General features: G+C 61.3%; 1 protein-coding gene across 1 annotated transcript; it reads right to left on the minus strand.

The window, feature by feature from the left end:
- Positions 1 to 324: 324 nt before the first annotated feature.
- Positions 325 to 8,918, minus strand: LOC137504583 (mucin-2-like). Its single transcript, XM_068233164.1, has 3 exons — positions 7,678 to 8,918; positions 3,344 to 7,607; positions 325 to 3,264 (listed from the first exon to the last, which is right to left on the minus strand). Exons 1-3 carry the CDS (start codon positions 8,916 to 8,918, stop codon positions 325 to 327), a joined length of 8,445 nt encoding a protein of 2,814 aa, XP_068089265.1.
- Between the last annotated feature and the right edge of the window lie 8,565 nt (positions 8,919 to 17,483).

Genomic DNA, 17,483 nt, shown 5'->3' on the forward strand with positions numbered 1-17,483 from the left:
TGGTGGAGCTGCGGTGTCTCGGCTCTCCCATCTCGGAGGGCTGGGTGGTGCGCTGTGTAGAGATGCAGGACTGGTGGAGCTGAGGTGTCTTGGCTCTCCTGTCTCGGAGGGCTGGGTGGTGCGCTGTGTAGAGATGCAGGACTGGTGGAGCTGAGGTGTCTCGGCTCTCCTGTCTCGGAGGGCTGGGTGGTGTGCTGTGTACAGATGCAGGACTGGTGGAGCTGAGGTGTCTCGGCTCTCCTGTCTCGGAGGGCTGGGTGGTACACTGTGTAGAGATGCAGGACTGGTGGAGCTGAGGTGTCTCGGCTCTCCTGTCTCGGAGGGCTAGGTGGTGCGCTGTGTAGAGATGCAGGACTGGTGGAGCTGAGGTGTCTCGGCTCTCCTGTCTCGGAGGGCTGGGTGGTGCGCTGTGTACAGATGCAGGACTGGTGGAGCTGAGGTGTCTCGGCTCTCCTGTCTCGGAGGGCTGGGTGGTGCGCTGTGTAGAGATGCAGGACTGGTGGAGCTGAGGTGTCTCGGCTCTCTCCTGTCTCGGAGGGCTGGGTGGTGCACTGTGTAGAGATGCAGGACTGGTGGAGCTGAGGTGTCTCGGCTCTCTCCTGTCTCGGAGGGCTGGGTGGTGCACTGTGTAGAGATGAAGGACTGGTGGAGCTGAGGTGTCTCCTCTCTCCTGTCTCGGAGGGCTGGGTGGTGCGCTGTGTAGAGATGCAGGAGTGGTGGAGCTGAGGTGTCTCGGCTCTCCTGTCTCGGAGGGCTGGGTGGTGCGCTGTGTAGAGATGCAGGACTGGTGGAGCTGAGGTGTCTCCTCTCTCCTGTCTCGGAGGGCTGGGTGGTGCGCTGTGTAGAGATGCAGGACTGGTGGAGCTGAGGTGTCTCGGCTCTCTCCTGTCTCGGAGGGCTGGGTGGTGCGCTGTGTAGAGATGCAGGACTGGTGGAGCTGAGGAGTCTCGGCTCTCCTGTCTCGGAGGGCTGGGTGGTGCGCTGTGTAGAGATGCAGGACTGGTGGAGCTGAGGTGTCTCGGCTCTCCTGTCTCGGAGGGCTGGGTGGTGCACTGTGTAGAGATGCAGGACTGGTGGAGCTGAGGTGTCTCGGCTCTCTCCTGTCTCGGAGGGCTGGGTGGTGCGCTGTGTAGAGATGCAGGACTGGTGGAGCTGAGGAGTCTCGGCTCTCCTGTCTCGGAGGGCTGGGTGGTGCGCTGTGTAGAGATGCAGGACTGGTGGAGCTGAGGTGTCTCCTCTCTCCTGTCTCGGAGGGCTGGGTGGTGCGCTGTGTAGAGATGCAGGACTGGTGGAGCTGAGGTGTCTCGGCTCTCCTGTCTCGGAGGGCTGGGTGGTGCGCTGTGTAGAGATGCAGGACTGGTGGAGCTGAGGTGTCTCGGCTCTCCTGTCTCGGAGGGCTGGGTGGTGCGCTGTGTACAGATGCAGGACTGGTGGAGCTGAGGTGTCTCGGCTCTCCTGTCTCGGAGGGCTAGGTGGTGCGCTGTGTAGAGATGCAGGACTGGTGGAGCTGAGGTGTCTCGGCTCTCCTGTCTCGGAGGGCTGGGTGGTGCGCTGTGTAGAGATGCAGGACTGGTGGAGCTGAGGTGTCTCGGCTCTCCTGTCTCGGAGGGCTGGGTGGTGCGCTGTGTAGAGATGCAGGACTGGTGGAGCTGAGGTGTCTCGGCTCTCCTGTCTTGGAGGGCTGGTGGTGCGCTGTGTAGAGATGCAGGACTGGTGGAGCTGAGGTGTCTCGGCTCTCCTGTCTCGGAGGGCTGGGTGGTGCGCTGTGTAGAGATGCAGGACTGGTGGAGCTGAGGAGTCTCGGCTCTCCTGTCTCGGAGGGCTGGGTGGTGCGCTGTGTGGAGATGCAGGACTGGTGGAGCTGAGGTGTCTCGGCTCTCCTGTCTCGGAGGGCAGGGTGGTGCGCTGTGTAGAGATGCAGGACTGGTGGAGCTGAGGTGTCTCGGCTCCCCTGTCTAGGAGGGCTGGGTGGTACACTGTGTAGAGATGCAGGACTGGTGGAGCTGAGGTGTCTCGGCTCTCCTGTCTCGGAGCGCTGGGTGGTGCGCTGTGTAGAGATGCAGGACTGGTGGAGCTGAGGTGTCTCGGCTCTCCTGTCTCGGAGGGCTGGGTGGTGCGCTGTGTAGAGATGCAGGACTGGTGGAGCTGAGGAGTCTCGGCTCTCTCCTGTCTCGGAGGGCTGGGTGGTGCACTGTGTAGAGATGCAGGACTGGTGGAGCTGAGGTGTCTCGGCTCTCTCCTGTCTCGGAGGGCTGGGTGGTGCGCTGTGTAGAGATGCAGGACTGGTGGAGCTGAGGTGTCTCGGCTCTCCTGTCTCGGAGGGCTGGGTGGTGCGCTGTGTAGAGATGCAGGACTGGTGGAGCTGAGGTGTCTCGGCTCTCCTGTCTCGGAGGGCTGGGTGGTGCACTGTGTAGAGATGCAGGACTGGTGGAGCTGAGGTGTCTCGGCTCTCCTGTCTCGGATGGCTGGGTGGTGCGCTGTGTAGAGATGCAGGACTGGTGGAGCTGAGGTGTCTCGGCTCTCTCCTGTCTCGGAGGGCTGGGTGGTGCACTGTGTAGAGATGCAGGACTGGTGGAGCTGAGGTGTCTCGGCTCTCTCCTGTCTCGGAGGGCTGGGTGGTGCACTGTGTAGAGATGCAGGACTGGTGGAGCTGAGGTGTCTCGGCTCTCCTGTCTCAGAGGGCTGGGTGGTGCGCTGTGTAGAGATGCAGCACTGGTGGAGCTGAGGTGTCTCGGCTCTCCTGTCTCGGAGGGCTGGGGGGTGCGCTGTGTAGAGATGCAGGACTGGTGGAGCTGAGATGTCTCGGCTCTCCTGTCTCGGAGGGCTGGGTGGTGTGCTGTGTAGAGATGCAGGACTGGTGGAGCTGAGGAGTCTCGGCTCTCCTGTCTCGGAGGGCTGGGTGGTGCGCTGTGTAGAGATGCAGGACTGGTGGAGCTGAGGTGTCTCGGCTCTCCTGTCTCGGAGGGCTGGGTGGTGCACTGTGTAGAGATGCAGGACTGGTGGAGCTGAGGTGTCTCGGCTCTCTCCTGTCTCGGAGGGCTGGGTGGTGCGCTGTGTAGAGATGCAGGACTGGTGGAGCTGAGGTGTCTCGGCTCTCCTGTCTCGGAGGGCTGGGTGGTGCGCTGTGTAGAGATGCAGGACTGGTGGAGCTGAGGTGTGTCGGCTCTCCTGTCTCGGAGGGCTGGGTGGTGCGCTGTGTAGAGATGCAGGACTGGTGGAGCTGAGGTGTCTTGGCTCTCCTGTCTCGGAGGGCTGGGTGGTGCGCTGTGTAGAGATGCAGGACTGGTGGAGCTGAGGTGTCTCGGCTCTCCTGTCTCGGAGGGCTGGGTGGTGCGCTGTGTACAGATGCAGGACTGGTGGTGCTGAGGTGTCTCGGCTCTCCTGTCTCGGAGGGCTGGGTGGTGCGCTGTGTAGAGATGCAGGACTGGTGGAGCTGAGGTGTCTCGGCTCTCTCCTGTCTCGGAGGGCTGGGTGGTGCACTGTGTAGAGATGCAGGACTGGTGGAGCTGAGGTGTGTCGGCTCTCCTGTCTCGGAGGGCTGGGTGGTGCGCTGTGTAGAGATGCAGGACTGGTGGAGCTGAGGTGTCTTGGCTCTCCTGTCTCGGAGGGCTGGGTGGTGCGCTGTGTAGAGATGCAGGACTGGTGGAGCTGAGGTGTCTCGGCTCTCCTGTCTCGGAGGGCTGGGTGGTGCGCTGTGTAGAGATGCAGGACTGGTGGAGCTGAGGTGTCTCGGCTCTCCTGTCTTGGAGGGCTGGTGGTGCGCTGTGTAGAGATGCAGGACTGGTGGAGCTGAGGTGTCTCGGCTCTCCTGTCTCGGAGGGCTGGGTGGTGCGCTGTGTAGAGATGCAGGACTGGTGGAGCTGAGGTGTCTCGGCTCTCCTGTCTCGGAGGGCTGGGTGGTGCGCTGTGTACAGATGCAGGACTGGTGGTGCTGAGGTGTCTCGGCTCTCCTGTCTCGGAGGGCTGGGTGGTGCGCTGTGTAGAGATGCAGGACTGGTGGAGCTGAGGTGTCTCGGCTCTCCTGTCTCGGAGGGCTGGGTGGTGCGCTGTGTAGAGATGCAGGACTGGTGGAGCTGAGGTGTCTCGGCTCTCTCCTGTCTCGGAGGGCTGGGTGGTGCGCTGTGTAGAGATGCAGGACTGGTGGAGCTGAGGTGTCTCGGCTCTCTCCTGTCTCGGAGGGCTGGGTGGTGCGCTGTGTAGAGATGCAGGACTGGTGGTGCTGAGGTGTCTCGGCTCCCCTGTCTCGGAGGGCTGGGTGGTGCACTGTGTAGAGATGCAGGACTGGTGGAGCTGAGGTGTCTCGGCTCTCTCCTGTCTCGGGGGGCTGGGTGGTGCGCTGTGTAGAGATGCAGGACTGGTGGAGCTGAGGTGTCTCGGCTCTCTCCTGTCTCGGAGGGCTGGTGGTGCGCTGTGTAGAGATGCAGGACTGGTGGAGCTGAGGAGTCTCGGCTCTCCTGTCTCGGAGGGCTGGGTGGTGCGCTGTGTAGAGATGCAGGACTGGTGGAGCTGAGGTGTCTCGGCTCTCCTGTCTCGGAGGGCTGGGTGGTGCGCTGTGTAGAGATGCAGGACTGGTGGAGCTGAGGAGTCTCGGCTCTCCTGTCTCGGAGGGCTGGGTGGTGCGCTGTGTAGAGATGCAGGACTGGTGGAGCTGAGGAGTCTCGGCTCTCTCCTGTCTCGGAGGGCTGGGTGGTGCGCTGTGTAGAGATGCAGGACTGATGGAGCTGAGGTGTCTCGGCTCTCCTGTCTCAGAGGGCTGGGTGGTGCGCTGTGTAGAGATGCAGGACTGATGGAGCTGAGGTGTCTCGGCTCTCCTGTCTCGGAGGGCTAGGTGGTGCGCTGTGTAGAGATGCAGGACTGGTGGAGCTGAGGTGTCTCGGCTCTCCTGTCTCAGAGGGCTGGGTGGTGCGCTGTGTAGAGATGCAGGACTGATGGAGCTGAGGTGTCTCGGCTCTCCTGTCTCGTAGGGCTGGGTGGTGCGCTGTGTACAGATGCAGGACTGGTGGAGCTGAGGTGTCTCGGCTCTCCTGTCTCGGAGGGCTGGGTGGTGCACTGTGTAGAGATGCAGGACTGGTGCAGCTGAGGTGTCTCGGCTCTCCTGTCTCGGAGGGCTGGGTGGTGCGCTGTGTAGAGATGCAGGACTGGTGGAGCTGAGGAGTCTCGGCTCTCCTGTCTCGGAGGGCTGGGTGGTGCGCTGTGTAGAGATGCAGGACTGGTGGAGCTGAGGAGTCTCGGCTCTCCTGTCTCGGAGGGCTGGGTGGTGCGCTGTGTAGAGATGCAGGACTGGTGGAGCTGAGGTGTCTCGGCTCTCCTGTCTCGGAGGGCTGGGTAGTGTGCTGTGTAGAGATGCAGGACTGGTGGAGCTGAGGAGTCTCGGCTCTCCTGTCTCGGAGGGCTGGGTGGTGCGCTGTGTAGAGATGCAGGACTGGTGGAGCTGAGGAGTCTCGGCTCTCCTGTCTCGGAGGGCTGGGTGGTGCGCTGTGTAGAGATGCAGGACTGGTGGAGCTGAGGTGTCTCGGCTCTCCTGTCTCGGAGGGCTGGGTGGTGCGCTGTGCAGAGATGCAGGACTGGTGGAGCTGAGGTGTCTCGGCTCTCCTGTCTCGGAGGGCAGGGTGGTGCGCTGTGTAGAGATGCAGGACTGGTGGAGCTGAGGTGTCTCGGCTCCCCTGTCTAGGAGGGCTGGGTGGTACACTGTGTAGAGATGCAGGACTGCTGGAGCTGAGGTGTCTCGGCTCTCCTGTCTCGGAGGACTGGGTGGTGCACTGTGTAGAGATGCAGGACTGGTGGAGCTGAGGTGTCTCGGCTCTCCTGTCTCGGAGGGCTGGGTGGTGCACTGTGTAGAGATGCAGGACTGGTGGAGCTGAGGTGTCTCGGCTCTCTCCTGTCTCGGGGGGCTGGGTGGTGCGCTGTGTAGAGATGCAGGACTGGTGGAGCTGAGGTGTCTCCTCTCTCCTGTCTCGGAGGGCTGGGTGGTGCGCTGTGTAGAGATGCAGGACTGGTGGAGCTGAGGTGTCTCGGCTCTCCTGTCTCGGAGGGCAGGGTGGTGCGCTGTGTAGAGATGCAGGACTGGTGGAGCTGAGGTGTCTCGGCTCCCCTGTCTAGGAGGGCTGGGTGGTGCACTGTGTAGAGATGCAGGACTGGTGGAGCTGAGGTGTCTCGGCTCTCCTGTCTCGGAGGGCTGGGTAGTGTGCTGTGTAGAGATGCAGGACTGGTGGAGCTGAGGAGTCTCGGCTCTCCTGTCTCGGAGGGCTGGGTGGTGCGCTGTGTAGAGATGCAGGACTGGTGGAGCTGAGGAGTCTCGGCTCTCCTGTCTCGGAGGGCTGGGTGGTGCGCTGTGTAGAGATGCAGGACTGGTGGAGCTGAGGTGTCTCGGCTCTCCTGTCTCGGAGGGCTGGGTGGTGCGCTGTGCAGAGATGCAGGACTGGTGGAGCTGAGGTGTCTCGGCTCTCCTGTCTCGGAGGGCAGGGTGGTGCGCTGTGTAGAGATGCAGGACTGGTGGAGCTGAGGTGTCTCGGCTCCCCTGTCTAGGAGGGCTGGGTGGTACACTGTGTAGAGATGCAGGACTGCTGGAGCTGAGGTGTCTCGGCTCTCCTGTCTCGGAGGACTGGGTGGTGCACTGTGTAGAGATGCAGGACTGGTGGAGCTGAGGTGTCTCGGCTCTCCTGTCTCGGAGGGCTGGGTGGTGCACTGTGTAGAGATGCAGGACTGGTGGAGCTGAGGTGTCTCGGCTCTCTCCTGTCTCGGGGGGCTGGGTGGTGCGCTGTGTAGAGATGCAGGACTGGTGGAGCTGAGGTGTCTCCTCTCTCCTGTCTCGGAGGGCTGGGTGGTGCGCTGTGTAGAGATGCAGGACTGGTGGAGCTGAGGTGTCTCGGCTCTCCTGTCTCGGAGGGCTGGGTGGTGTGCTGTGTAGAGATGCAGGACTGGTGGAGCTGAGGTGTCTCGGCTCTCCTGTCTCGGAGGGCTGGGTGGTGCGCTGTGTAGAGATGCAGGACTGGTGGAGCTGAGGTGTCTCGGCTCTCCTGTCTTGGAGGGCTGGTGGTGCGCTGTGTAGAGATGCAGGACTGGTGGAGCTGAGGTGTCTCGGCTCTCCTGTCTCGGAGGGCTGGGTGGTGCGCTGTGTAGAGATGCAGGACTGGTGGAGCTGAGGTGTCTCGGCTCTCCTGTCTCGGAGGGCTGGGTGGTGCGCTGTGTAGAGATGCAGGACTGGTGGAGCTGAGGTGTCTCGGCTCTCCTGTCTTGGAGGGCTGGTGGTGCGCTGTGTAGAGATGCAGGACTGGTGGAGCTGAGGTGTCTCGGCTCTCCTGTCTCGGAGGGCTGGGTGGTGCGCTGTGTAGAGATGCAGGACTGGTGGAGCTGAGGAGTCTCGGCTCTCCTGTCTCGGAGGGCTGGGTGGTGCGCTGTGTAGAGATGCAGGACTGGTGGAGCTGAGGAGTCTCGGCTCTCCTGTCTCGGAGGGCTGGGTGGTGCGCTGTGTAGAGATGCAGGACTGGTGGAGCTGAGGTGTCTCGGCTCTCCTGTCTCGGAGGGCTGGGTGGTGCGCTGTGTAGAGATGCAGGACTGGTGGAGCTGAGGTGTCTCGGCTCTCCTGTCTCGGAGGGCAGGGTGGTGCGCTGTGTAGAGATGCAGGACTGGTGGAGCTGAGGTGTCTCGGCTCCCCTGTCTAGGAGGGCTGGGTGGTACACTGTGTAGAGATGCAGGACTGGTGGAGCTGAGGTGTCTCGGCTCTCTCCTGTCTCGGAGGGCTGGGTAGTGTGCTGTGTAGAGATGCAGGACTGGTGGAGCTGAGGAGTCTCGGCTCTCCTGTCTCGGAGGGCTGGGTGGTGCGCTGTGTAGAGATGCAGGACTGGTGGAGCTGAGGAGTCTCGGCTCTCCTGTCTCGGAGGGCTGGGTGGTGCGCTGTGTAGAGATGCAGGACTGGTGGAGCTGAGGTGTCTCGGCTCTCCTGTCTCGGAGGGCTGGGTGGTGCGCTGTGCAGAGATGCAGGACTGGTGGAGCTGAGGTGTCTCGGCTCTCCTGTCTCGGAGGGCAGGGTGGTGCGCTGTGTAGAGATGCAGGACTGGTGGAGCTGAGGTGTCTCGGCTCCCCTGTCTAGGAGGGCTGGGTGGTACACTGTGTAGAGATGCAGGACTGCTGGAGCTGAGGTGTCTCGGCTCTCCTGTCTCGGAGGACTGGGTGGTGCACTGTGTAGAGATGCAGGACTGGTGGAGCTGAGGTGTCTCGGCTCTCCTGTCTCGGAGGGCTGGGTGGTGCACTGTGTAGAGATGCAGGACTGGTGGAGCTGAGGTGTCTCGGCTCTCTCCTGTCTCGGGGGGCTGGGTGGTGCGCTGTGTAGAGATGCAGGACTGGTGGAGCTGAGGTGTCTCCTCTCTCCTGTCTCGGAGGGCTGGGTGGTGCGCTGTGTAGAGATGCAGGACTGGTGGAGCTGAGGTGTCTCGGCTCTCCTGTCTCGGAGGGCTGGGTGGTGTGCTGTGTAGAGATGCAGGACTGGTGGAGCTGAGGTGTCTCGGCTCTCCTGTCTCGGAGGGCTGGGTGGTGCGCTGTGTAGAGATGCAGGACTGGTGGAGCTGAGGTGTCTCGGCTCTCTCCTGTCTCGGAGGGCTGGGTGGTGCACTGTGTAGAGATGCAGGACTGGTGGAGCTGAGGTGTCTCGGCTCTCCTGTCTCGGAGGGCTGGGTGGTGCGCTGTGTAGAGATGCAGGACTGGTGGAGCTGAGGTGTCTCGGCTCTCCTGTCTCGGAGGGCTGGGTGGTGCGCTGTGTAACGAGGGGGATCAGCAGGCCGGATCACATTTCCCGCACTCTTTGTACCCAGTCTTTGCAGAAGAATAGGGCCCGGCTCGGAGAGACCGGCATTCCAGGCCCACGCCCGCGCTCCACACAATGGGCCTGTAAACACAGACCCCGCTCCTCGTGAAACAGCCATTATTTCTGGGCAAACACAGCCGTGTGTCACTTTTAACTCATTGTCTGCTGCCCGCCCGACGTCTCCCAACATGCCCACCTGTCTCAGGTCTGACAATGTGGAGAACGACAGCCGTAAGCATCAGATAGACTTGTAAAATAAAGGGGGGGGGGGGGGGGCGGATGAGTTCAGTTTAGGATGTGCCTGAAAGTTTTCTAATGTTCACAAAAACTTTTCTTAGCCTGACATGCATTAACACATTCAATGCCAGGGCCCGGGGCTGATGCGAAAAGAGGGCAGCTGGACATGAAAGAGGAGTTGCTGGGTATGGAAAAGGGAGACTGTAAATGGGAGCAACACAGAGAGAGAGGATCTGCTGCCAAAGGCTAGTTGTCTATGAGAGAGGGCTGCTGTACATGTTACACATGGAAGAGGGGGCTGCACATGGAATGGGGGATGCTGTGCATGTTACACATGAAAGAGAGGGCTGCACATGGAATGGGAGGGGGCTGCTGTACAGGAATGTTACACATGGAAGAGGGGGCTGCACATGGAATGGGGGCTGCTGTACATGTTACACATGGAAGAGGGGGCTGCACATGGAAGAGGGGATGCTGTACATGGATGATACACATGGAAGAGGGGGCTGCACATGGAATGGGAGGGGGGCTGCTGTACATGTTACACATGGAAGAGGGGGCTGCACATGGAAGAGGGGCTGCTGTACATGGATGATACACATGGAAGAGGGGGCTGCACATGGAATGTGAGAGTGGGCTGCTGTACATGGATGTTGAATATGGAAGAGGGGGTTGCACATGGAAGGGGAGGGGCTGCTGTACATGGATGTTAAACATGGAAGAGGGGGCTGCACATGGAATGGGAGAGGAGCTGCTGTACATAGATGTTACACATGGAAGAGGGGGCTGCACATGGAATGGGAGGGGCTACTGTACATGGATGTTACACATGGAAGAGGGGGCTGCACATGAAATGGGAGGAACTGCTGTACATGGATGTTACACATGGAAGAGGGGGCTGCACATGGAATGGGAGGAACTGCTGTACATGGATGTTACACATGGAAGAGGGGGCTGCACATAGTGTGGTAGGGGGGGCTGCTGTACATGGTAGTTACACATGGAAGAGGGGGCTGCACATGCAGTGGGATGGGGGCTGCTGTACATGGATGATACACATGGAAGAGAGGGCTGCACATGGAATGGGAGGGGGCTGCTGTACATGGATGTTACACATGGAAGAGGGGGCTGCACATGGAATGGGAGGGGGGCTGCTGTACATGGATGATACACATGGAAGAGGAGGCTGCACATGGAATAGGAGGGGGCTGCTGTACATGGATGTTACACATGGAAGTGGGGGTTGCACATGGAATTGGAGGGGGCTGCTGTACATGGATGTTACACATGGAAGAGGGGGCTGCACATGGAATGGGAGGGGCTGCTGTACATGGATGTTACACATGGAAGTGGGGGTTGCACATGGAATTGGAGGGGGCTGCTGTACATGGATGTTACAAATGGAAGAGGGGGCTGCACATGGAATGGGAGCGGGGCTGCTGTACATGGATGTTACACATGGAAAAGGGGCCTGCACATGGAATGGGAGTGGGGCCCTGCCCTTTCCAGCTTACCTTCTGAAGGAATATGGAGAACACATGAGGTGGGGTAATAGCTGGTATAATATGCCCAAAAACTAAAATTTCAGTAAAAAAAAAAAAAAAAGTTACATAAAAGAACAATTGAAAGCATTCCCAAACATTCCCTGTGTGTAAAACTGTTAATTTTACTGCAGAGAGCAGAAGCTGGCTTATCTCTGGTTCATCTGCAAATATATTAATTGCCGGCAACTCTGCCCCCCTCGTTTTCTGCTGAAGTGACTCAGCTGCTGCCAGGGCAATGTGTCTATTCAACCGAGGGAGGGGGGCAAGGCGAAGAGGCCAGGAAGAGAGGATTCTTGCCTGTGCTGATGACCAGAGATAAGCAAGCCTGTACTGCTCTTTGCAGTGAAAATAAACGATTTTACAAACAAGAAATGCTTTGGCAAGCTTTCAAATGTTCTTTCATGCAACTTCGAAATTTTAGTTTTGGGAGTATAATCACACTTTAAGGATTTCAAAGGATTTGAGAGTGACGGATGTGTTTTAAAAGGGGATTCCAGAAGTGGGGTGAGGCACGTGAGAAATCTTGTATACGTGAATGCAAAGAGAGGATTCTAGAGGAGTACAGAAGACAATGTAGGGTCTCAATAAAGTTTTGTTGTTGTATCTCTTACCATGAGGCTGTGTTAACATCCTCCAGAAAACTATCAACAACCCCTTGGCCACGGCTCGCTGATGTGCAGTAGGCTTTTTCAGCTGCAGCCCAAGCAGGTCTGTGCTACTGTGCAAGCTCCGTGCGGCCACGATCCTTCTTCTACAGGAGCCCGGCCGCGAGCTTCAGGAGGAGACAGCGCTGGGACCAGCTCAGTGCGGCCACGTTCCTTCTTGTCCAGGAGCCCGGCAGCGAGCTTCGGGAGGAGACAGCGCTGGGACAAGCTCCGTGCGGCCACGTTCCTTCTTGTACAGGAGCCCGGCAGCGAGCTTCGGGAGGAGACAGCGCTGGGACAAGCTCCGTGCGGCCACGTTCCTTCTTGTACAGGAGCCCGGCAGCGAGCTTCGGGAGGACACAGCGCTGGGACAAGCTCAGTGCGGCCACGTTCCTTCTTGTACAGGAGCCCGGCAGCGAGCTTCGGGAGGACACAGCGCTGGGACAAGCTCCGTGCGGCCACGTTCCTTCTTGTACAGGAGCCCGGCCATGAGCTTCGGGAGGACACAGCGCTGGGACAAGCTCAGTGCCGCCACGTTTCTTCTTGTACAGGAGCCCGGCAGCGAGCTTCGGGAGGACACAGCACTGTGACAAGCTCAGGGCGGCCACGATCCTTCTTGTACAGGAGCCCGGCCGCGAGCTTCGGGAGGACACAGCGCTGGGACAAGCTCAGTGCCGCCACGTTTCTTCTTGTACAGGAGCCCGGCAGCGAGCTTCGGGAGGACATAGCGCTGGGACAAGCTCCGTGCGGCCACGTTCCTTCTTGTACAGGAGCCCGGCAGCGAGCTTCGGGAGGACACAGCGCTGGGACAAGCTCAGTGCGGCCACGTTCCTTCTTGTACAGGAGCCCGGCAGCGAGCTTCGGGAGGACACAGCGCTGGGACAAGCTCCAAGCGGCCACGTTCCTTCTTGTACAGGAGCCCGGCCGCGAGCTTCAGGAGGAGACAGCGCTGGGACAAGCTCCATGCGGCCACGTTCCTTCTTGTACAGGAGCCCGGCAGCGAGCTTCGGGAGGACACAGCGCTGGGACAAGCTCCGTGCGGCCACGTTCCTTCTTGTACAGGAGCCCGGCCACGAGCTTCGGGAGGACACAGCGCTGGGACAAGCTCAGTGCGGCCACGTTCCTTCTTGCACAGGAGCCCGGCAGCGAGCTTCGGGAGGAGACAGCGCTGGGACAAGCTCAGTGCGGCCACGTTCCTTCTTGTACAGGAGCCCGGCAGCGAGCTTCGGGAGGACAAAGCGCTGGGATAAGCTCAGTGCGGCCACGTTCCTTCTTGTCCAGGAGCCTGGCCGCGAGCTTCAGGAGGAGACAGCGCTGGGACCAGCTCAGTGCGGCCACGTTCCTTCTTGTCCAGGAGCCCGGCAGCGAGCTTCGGGAGGAGACAGCGCTGGGACAAGCTCCGTGCGGCCACGTTCCTTCTTGTACAGGAGCCCGGCAGCGAGCTTCGGGAGGAGACAGCGCTGGGACAAGCTCCGTGCGGCCACGTTCCTTCTTGTACAGGAGCCCGGCAGCGAGCTTCGGGAGGACACAGCGCTGGGACAAGCTCAGTGCGGCCACGTTCCTTCTTGTACAGGAGCCCGGCAGCGAGCTTCGGGAGGACACAGCGCTGGGACAAGCTCCGTGCGGCCACGTTCCTTCTTGTACAGGAGCCCGGCCATGAGCTTCGGGAGGACACAGCGCTGGGACAAGCTCAGTGCCGCCACGTTTCTTCTTGTACAGGAGCCCGGCAGCGAGCTTCGGGAGGACACAGCACTGTGACAAGCTCAGGGCGGCCACGATCCTTCTTGTACAGGAGCCCGGCCGCGAGCTTCGGGAGGACACAGTGCTGGGACAAGCTCAGTGCCGCCACGTTTCTTCTTGTACAGGAGCCCGGCAGCGAGCTTCGGGAGGACATAGCGCTGGGACAAGCTCCGTGCGGCCACGTTCCTTCTTGTACAGGAGCCCGGCAGCGAGCTTCGGGAGGACACAGCGCTGGGACAAGCTCAGTGCGGCCACGTTCCTTCTTGTACAGGAGCCCGGCAGCGAGCTTCGGGAGGACACAGCGCTGGGACAAGCTCCAAGCGGCCACGTTCCTTCTTGTACAGGAGCCCGGCCGCGAGCTTCAGGAGGAGACAGCGCTGGGACAAGCTCCATGCGGCCACGTTCCTTCTTGTACAGGAGCCCGGCAGCGAGCTTCGGGAGGACACAGCGCTGGGACAAGCTCCGTGCGGCCACGTTCCTTCTTGTACAGGAGCCCGGCCACGAGCTTCGGGAGGACACAGCGCTGGGATAAGCTCAGTGCGGCCACGTTCCTTCTTGTACAGGAGCCCGGCAGCGAGCTTCGGGAGGAGACAGCGCTGGGACAAGCTCAGTGCGGCCACGTTCCTTCTTGTACAGGAGCCCGGCAGCGAGCTTCGGGAGGACAAAGCGCTGGGATAAGCTCAGTGCGGCCACGTTCCTTCTTGTACAGGAGCCCGGCAGCGAGCTTCGGGAGGACACAGCGCTGGGACAAGCTCCGTGCGGCCACGTTCCTTCTTGTACAGGAGCCCGGCCGCGAGCTTCGGGAGGACACAGCGCTGGGACAAGCTCCGTGCGGCTACGTTCCTTCTTGTACAGGAGCCCGGCCACGAGCTTCGGGAGGACACAGCGCTGGGACAAGCTCAGTGCGGCCACGTTCCTTCTTGCACAGGAGCCCGGCAGCGAGCTTCGGGAGGACACAGCGCTGGGACAAGCTCAGTGCGGCCACGTTCCTTCTTGTACAGGAGCCCGGCAGCGAGCTTCGGGAGGACACAGCGCTGGGACAAGCTCCGTGCGGCCACGTTCCTTCTTGTACAGGAGCCCGGCCATGAGCTTCGGGAGGACACAGCGCTGGGACAAGCTCAGTGCGGCCACGTTCCTTCTTGTACAGGAGCCCGGCCGCGAGCTTCGGGAGGACACAGCGCTGGGACAAGCTCAGGGCGGCCACGATCCTTCTTGTACAGGAGCCCGACCGCGAGCTTCGGGAGGACACAGTGCTGGGACAAGCTCCGTGCGGCCACATTCCTTCTTGTACAGGAGCCCAGCAGCGAGCTTCGGGAGGAGACAGCGCTGGGACAAGCTCAGTACGGCCACATTCCTTCTTGTACAGGAGCCCAGCAGCGAGCTTTGGCAGGACACAGCGCTGGGACAAGCTCAGTGCGGCCACGTTCCTTCTTGTACAGGAGCCTGGCAGCGAGCTTCGGGAGGACACAGCGCTGGGATAAGCTCAGTGCGGCCATGTTCCTTCTTGTACAGGAGCCCGGCCACGAGCTTCAGGAGGAGACAGCGCTGGGACAAGCTCCATGCGGCCACGTTCCTTCTTGTACAGGAGCCCGGCCACGAGCTTCGGGAGGACACAGCGCTGGGACAAGCTCAGTACGGCCACGTTCCTTCTTGTACAGGAGCCCGGCCACGAGCTTCGGGAAGACACAGCGCTGGGACAAGCTCAGTGCCGCCACGTTTCTTCTTGTACAGGAGCCCGGCAGCGAGCTTTGGCAGGACACAGCGCTGGGACAAGCTCCGTGCGGCCACGTTCCTTCTTGTACAGGAGTCCGGCCGCGAGCTTCGGGAGGACACAGCGCTGGGACAAGCTCAGTGCGGCCACGTTCCTTCTTGTACAGGAGCTCGGCCACGAGCTTCGGGAGGACACAGCGCTGGGACAAGCTCCATGCGGCCAGGCCACGTTCCTTCTTGTACAGGAGGCGGCAGCGAGCTTCGGGAGGACACAGCGCTGGGACAAGCTCCATGCGGCCACGTTCCTTCTTGTCCAGGAGCCGGCAGCGAGCTTCGGGAAGACACAGCACTGGGACAAGCTCAGTGCGGCCACGTTCCTTCTTGCACAGGAGCCCGGCCACGAGCTTCGGGAGGACACAGCGCTGGGACAAGCTCAGTGCGGCCACGTTCCTTCTTGTACAGGAGCCCAGCAGCGAGCTTTGGCAGGACACAGCGCTGGGACAAGCTCAGTGCGGCCACGTTCCTTCTTGTACAGGAGCACGGCAGCGAGCTTCGGGAGGACACAGCGCTGGGACAAGCTCCGTACGGCCATGTTCCTTCTTGTACAGGAGCCCGGCCATGAGCTTCGGTAGGACACAGCGCTGGGACAAGCTCAGTGCGGCCACGTTCCTTCTTGTACAGGAGCCCGGCAGCGAGCTTCGGGAGGACACAGCGCTGGGACAAGCTCCGTGCGGCCACGTTCCTTCTTGTACAGGAGCCCGGCCATGAGCTTCGGGAGGACACAGCGCTGGGACAAGCTCAGTGCGGCCACGTTCCTTCTTGTACAGGAGCCCGGCCGCGAGCTTCGGGAGGACACAGCGCTGGGACAAGCTCAGGGCGGCCATGATCCTTCTTGTACAGGAGCCCGGCCGCGAGCTTCGGGAGGACACAGCGCTGGGACAAGCTCCGTGCGGCCACATTCCTTCTTGTACAGGAGCCCAGCAGCGAGCTTTGGCAGGACACAGCGCTGGGACAAGCTCAGTGCGGCCACGTTCCTTCTTGTACAGGAGCCTGGCAGCGAGCTTCGGGAGGACACAGCGCTGGGATAAGCTCAGTGCGGCCATGTTCCTTCTTGTACAGGAGCCCGGCCACGAGCTTCAGGAGGAGACAGCGCTGGGACAAGCTCCATGCGGCCACGTTCCTTCTTGTACAGGAGCCCGGCCACGAGCTTCGGGAGGACACAGCGCTGGGACAAGCTCAGTACGGCCACGTTCCTTCTTGTACAGGAGCCCGGCCACGAGCTTCGGGAAGACACAGCGCTGGGACAAGCTCAGTGCGGCCACGTTCCTTCTTGTACAGGAACCCAGCAGCGAGCTTTGGCAGGACACAGCGCTGGGACAAGCTCCGTGCGGCCACGTTCCTTCTTGTACAGGAGTCTGGCCGCGAGCTTCGGGAGGACACAGCGCTGGGACAAGCTCAGTGCGGCCACGTTCCTTCTTGTACAGGAGCTCGGCCACGAGCTTCGGGAGGACACAGCGCTGGGACAAGCTCCATGCGGCCAGGCCACGTTCCTTCTTGTACAGGAGCCGGCAGCGAGCTTCGGGAGGACACAGCGCTGGGACAAGCTCCATGCGGCCACGTTCCTTCTTGTCCAGGAGCCGGCAGCGAGCTTCGGGAAGACACAGCACTGGGACAAGCTCAGTGCGGCCACGTTCCTTCTTGCACAGGAGCCCGGCCACGAGCTTCGGGAGGACACAGCGCTGGGACAAGCTCCGTGCGGCCACGTTCCTTCTTGTACAGGAGTCCGGCCGCGAGCTTCGGGAGGACACAGCGCTGGGACAAGCTCAGTGCGGCCACGTTCCTTCTTGTACAGGAGCTCGGCCACGAGCTTCGGGAGGACACAGCGCTGGGACAAGCTCCATGCGGCCAGGCCACGTTCCTTCTTGTACAGGAGCCGGCAGCGAGCTTCGGGAGGACACAGCGCTGGGACAAGCTCCATGCGGCCACGTTCCTTCTTGTCCAGGAGCCGGCAGCGAGCTTCGGGAAGACACAGCACTGGGACAAGCTCAGTGCGGCCACGTTCCTTCTTGCACAGGAGCCCGGCCACGAGCTTCGGGAGGACACAGCGCTGGGACAAGCTCCGTGCGGCCACGTTCCTTCTTGTACAGGAGCCCGGCCATGAGCTTCGGGAGGACACAGCGCTGGGACAAGCTCAGTGCGGCCACGTTCCTTCTTGCACAGGAGCCCGGCCACGAGCTTCGGGAAGACACAGCACTGGGACAAGCTCAGTGCGGCCACGTTCCTTCTTGCACAGGAGCCCGGCCACGAGCTTCGGGAGGACACAGCGCTGGGACAAGCTCAGTGCGGCCACGTTCCTTCTTGTACAGGAGCCCAGCAGCGAGCTTTGGCTGGACACAGTGCTGGGACAAGCTCAGTGCGGCCACGTTCCTTCTTGCACAGGAGCCCGGCAGCGAGCTTCGGGAGGACACAGCGCTGGGACAAGCTCAGTGCGGCCACGTTCCTTCTTGTACAGGAGCCCGGCAGCGAGCTTCGGGAGGACACAGCGCTGGGACAAGCTCAGTGCAGCCACGTTCCTTCTTGTACAGGAGCCCGGCAGCGAGCTTCGGGAGGACACAGTGCTGGGACAAGCTCCGTGCGGCCACGTTCCTTCTTGTACAGGAGCCCAGCAGCGAGCTTTGGCTGGACACAGTGCTGGGACAAGCTCAGTGCGGCCACGTTCCTTCTTGTACAGGAGCCCGGCCGCGAGCTTCGGGAGGACACAGCGCTGGGACAAGCTCAGGGCGGCCACGATCCTTCTTCTACAGGAGC

The sequence above is a fragment of the Hyperolius riggenbachi genome, chromosome 4 (assembly GCF_040937935.1).
Source record: "Hyperolius riggenbachi isolate aHypRig1 chromosome 4, aHypRig1.pri, whole genome shotgun sequence".
NCBI classification, from domain to species: Eukaryota; Metazoa; Chordata; class Amphibia; order Anura; family Hyperoliidae; genus Hyperolius; species Hyperolius riggenbachi.

Bases quoted from the DNA above. Each gene is read 5' to 3' on its own strand.
- LOC137504583 (XM_068233164.1), bottom strand. From the start codon at position 8,918: ATGGCTGTTTCACGAGGAGCGGGGTCTGTGTTTACAGGCCCATTGTGT. The intron at 7,608-7,677 runs GTACCACCCAGC...ATCTCTACACAG, and splicing joins GTCCTGCATCTCTACACAGT to CGCACCACCCTGCCCTCCGA. The intron at 3,265-3,343 runs GTACACAGCGCA...ATCTCTACACAG, and splicing joins GCACCACCAGTCCTGCATCT to CGCACCACCCAGCCCTCCGA.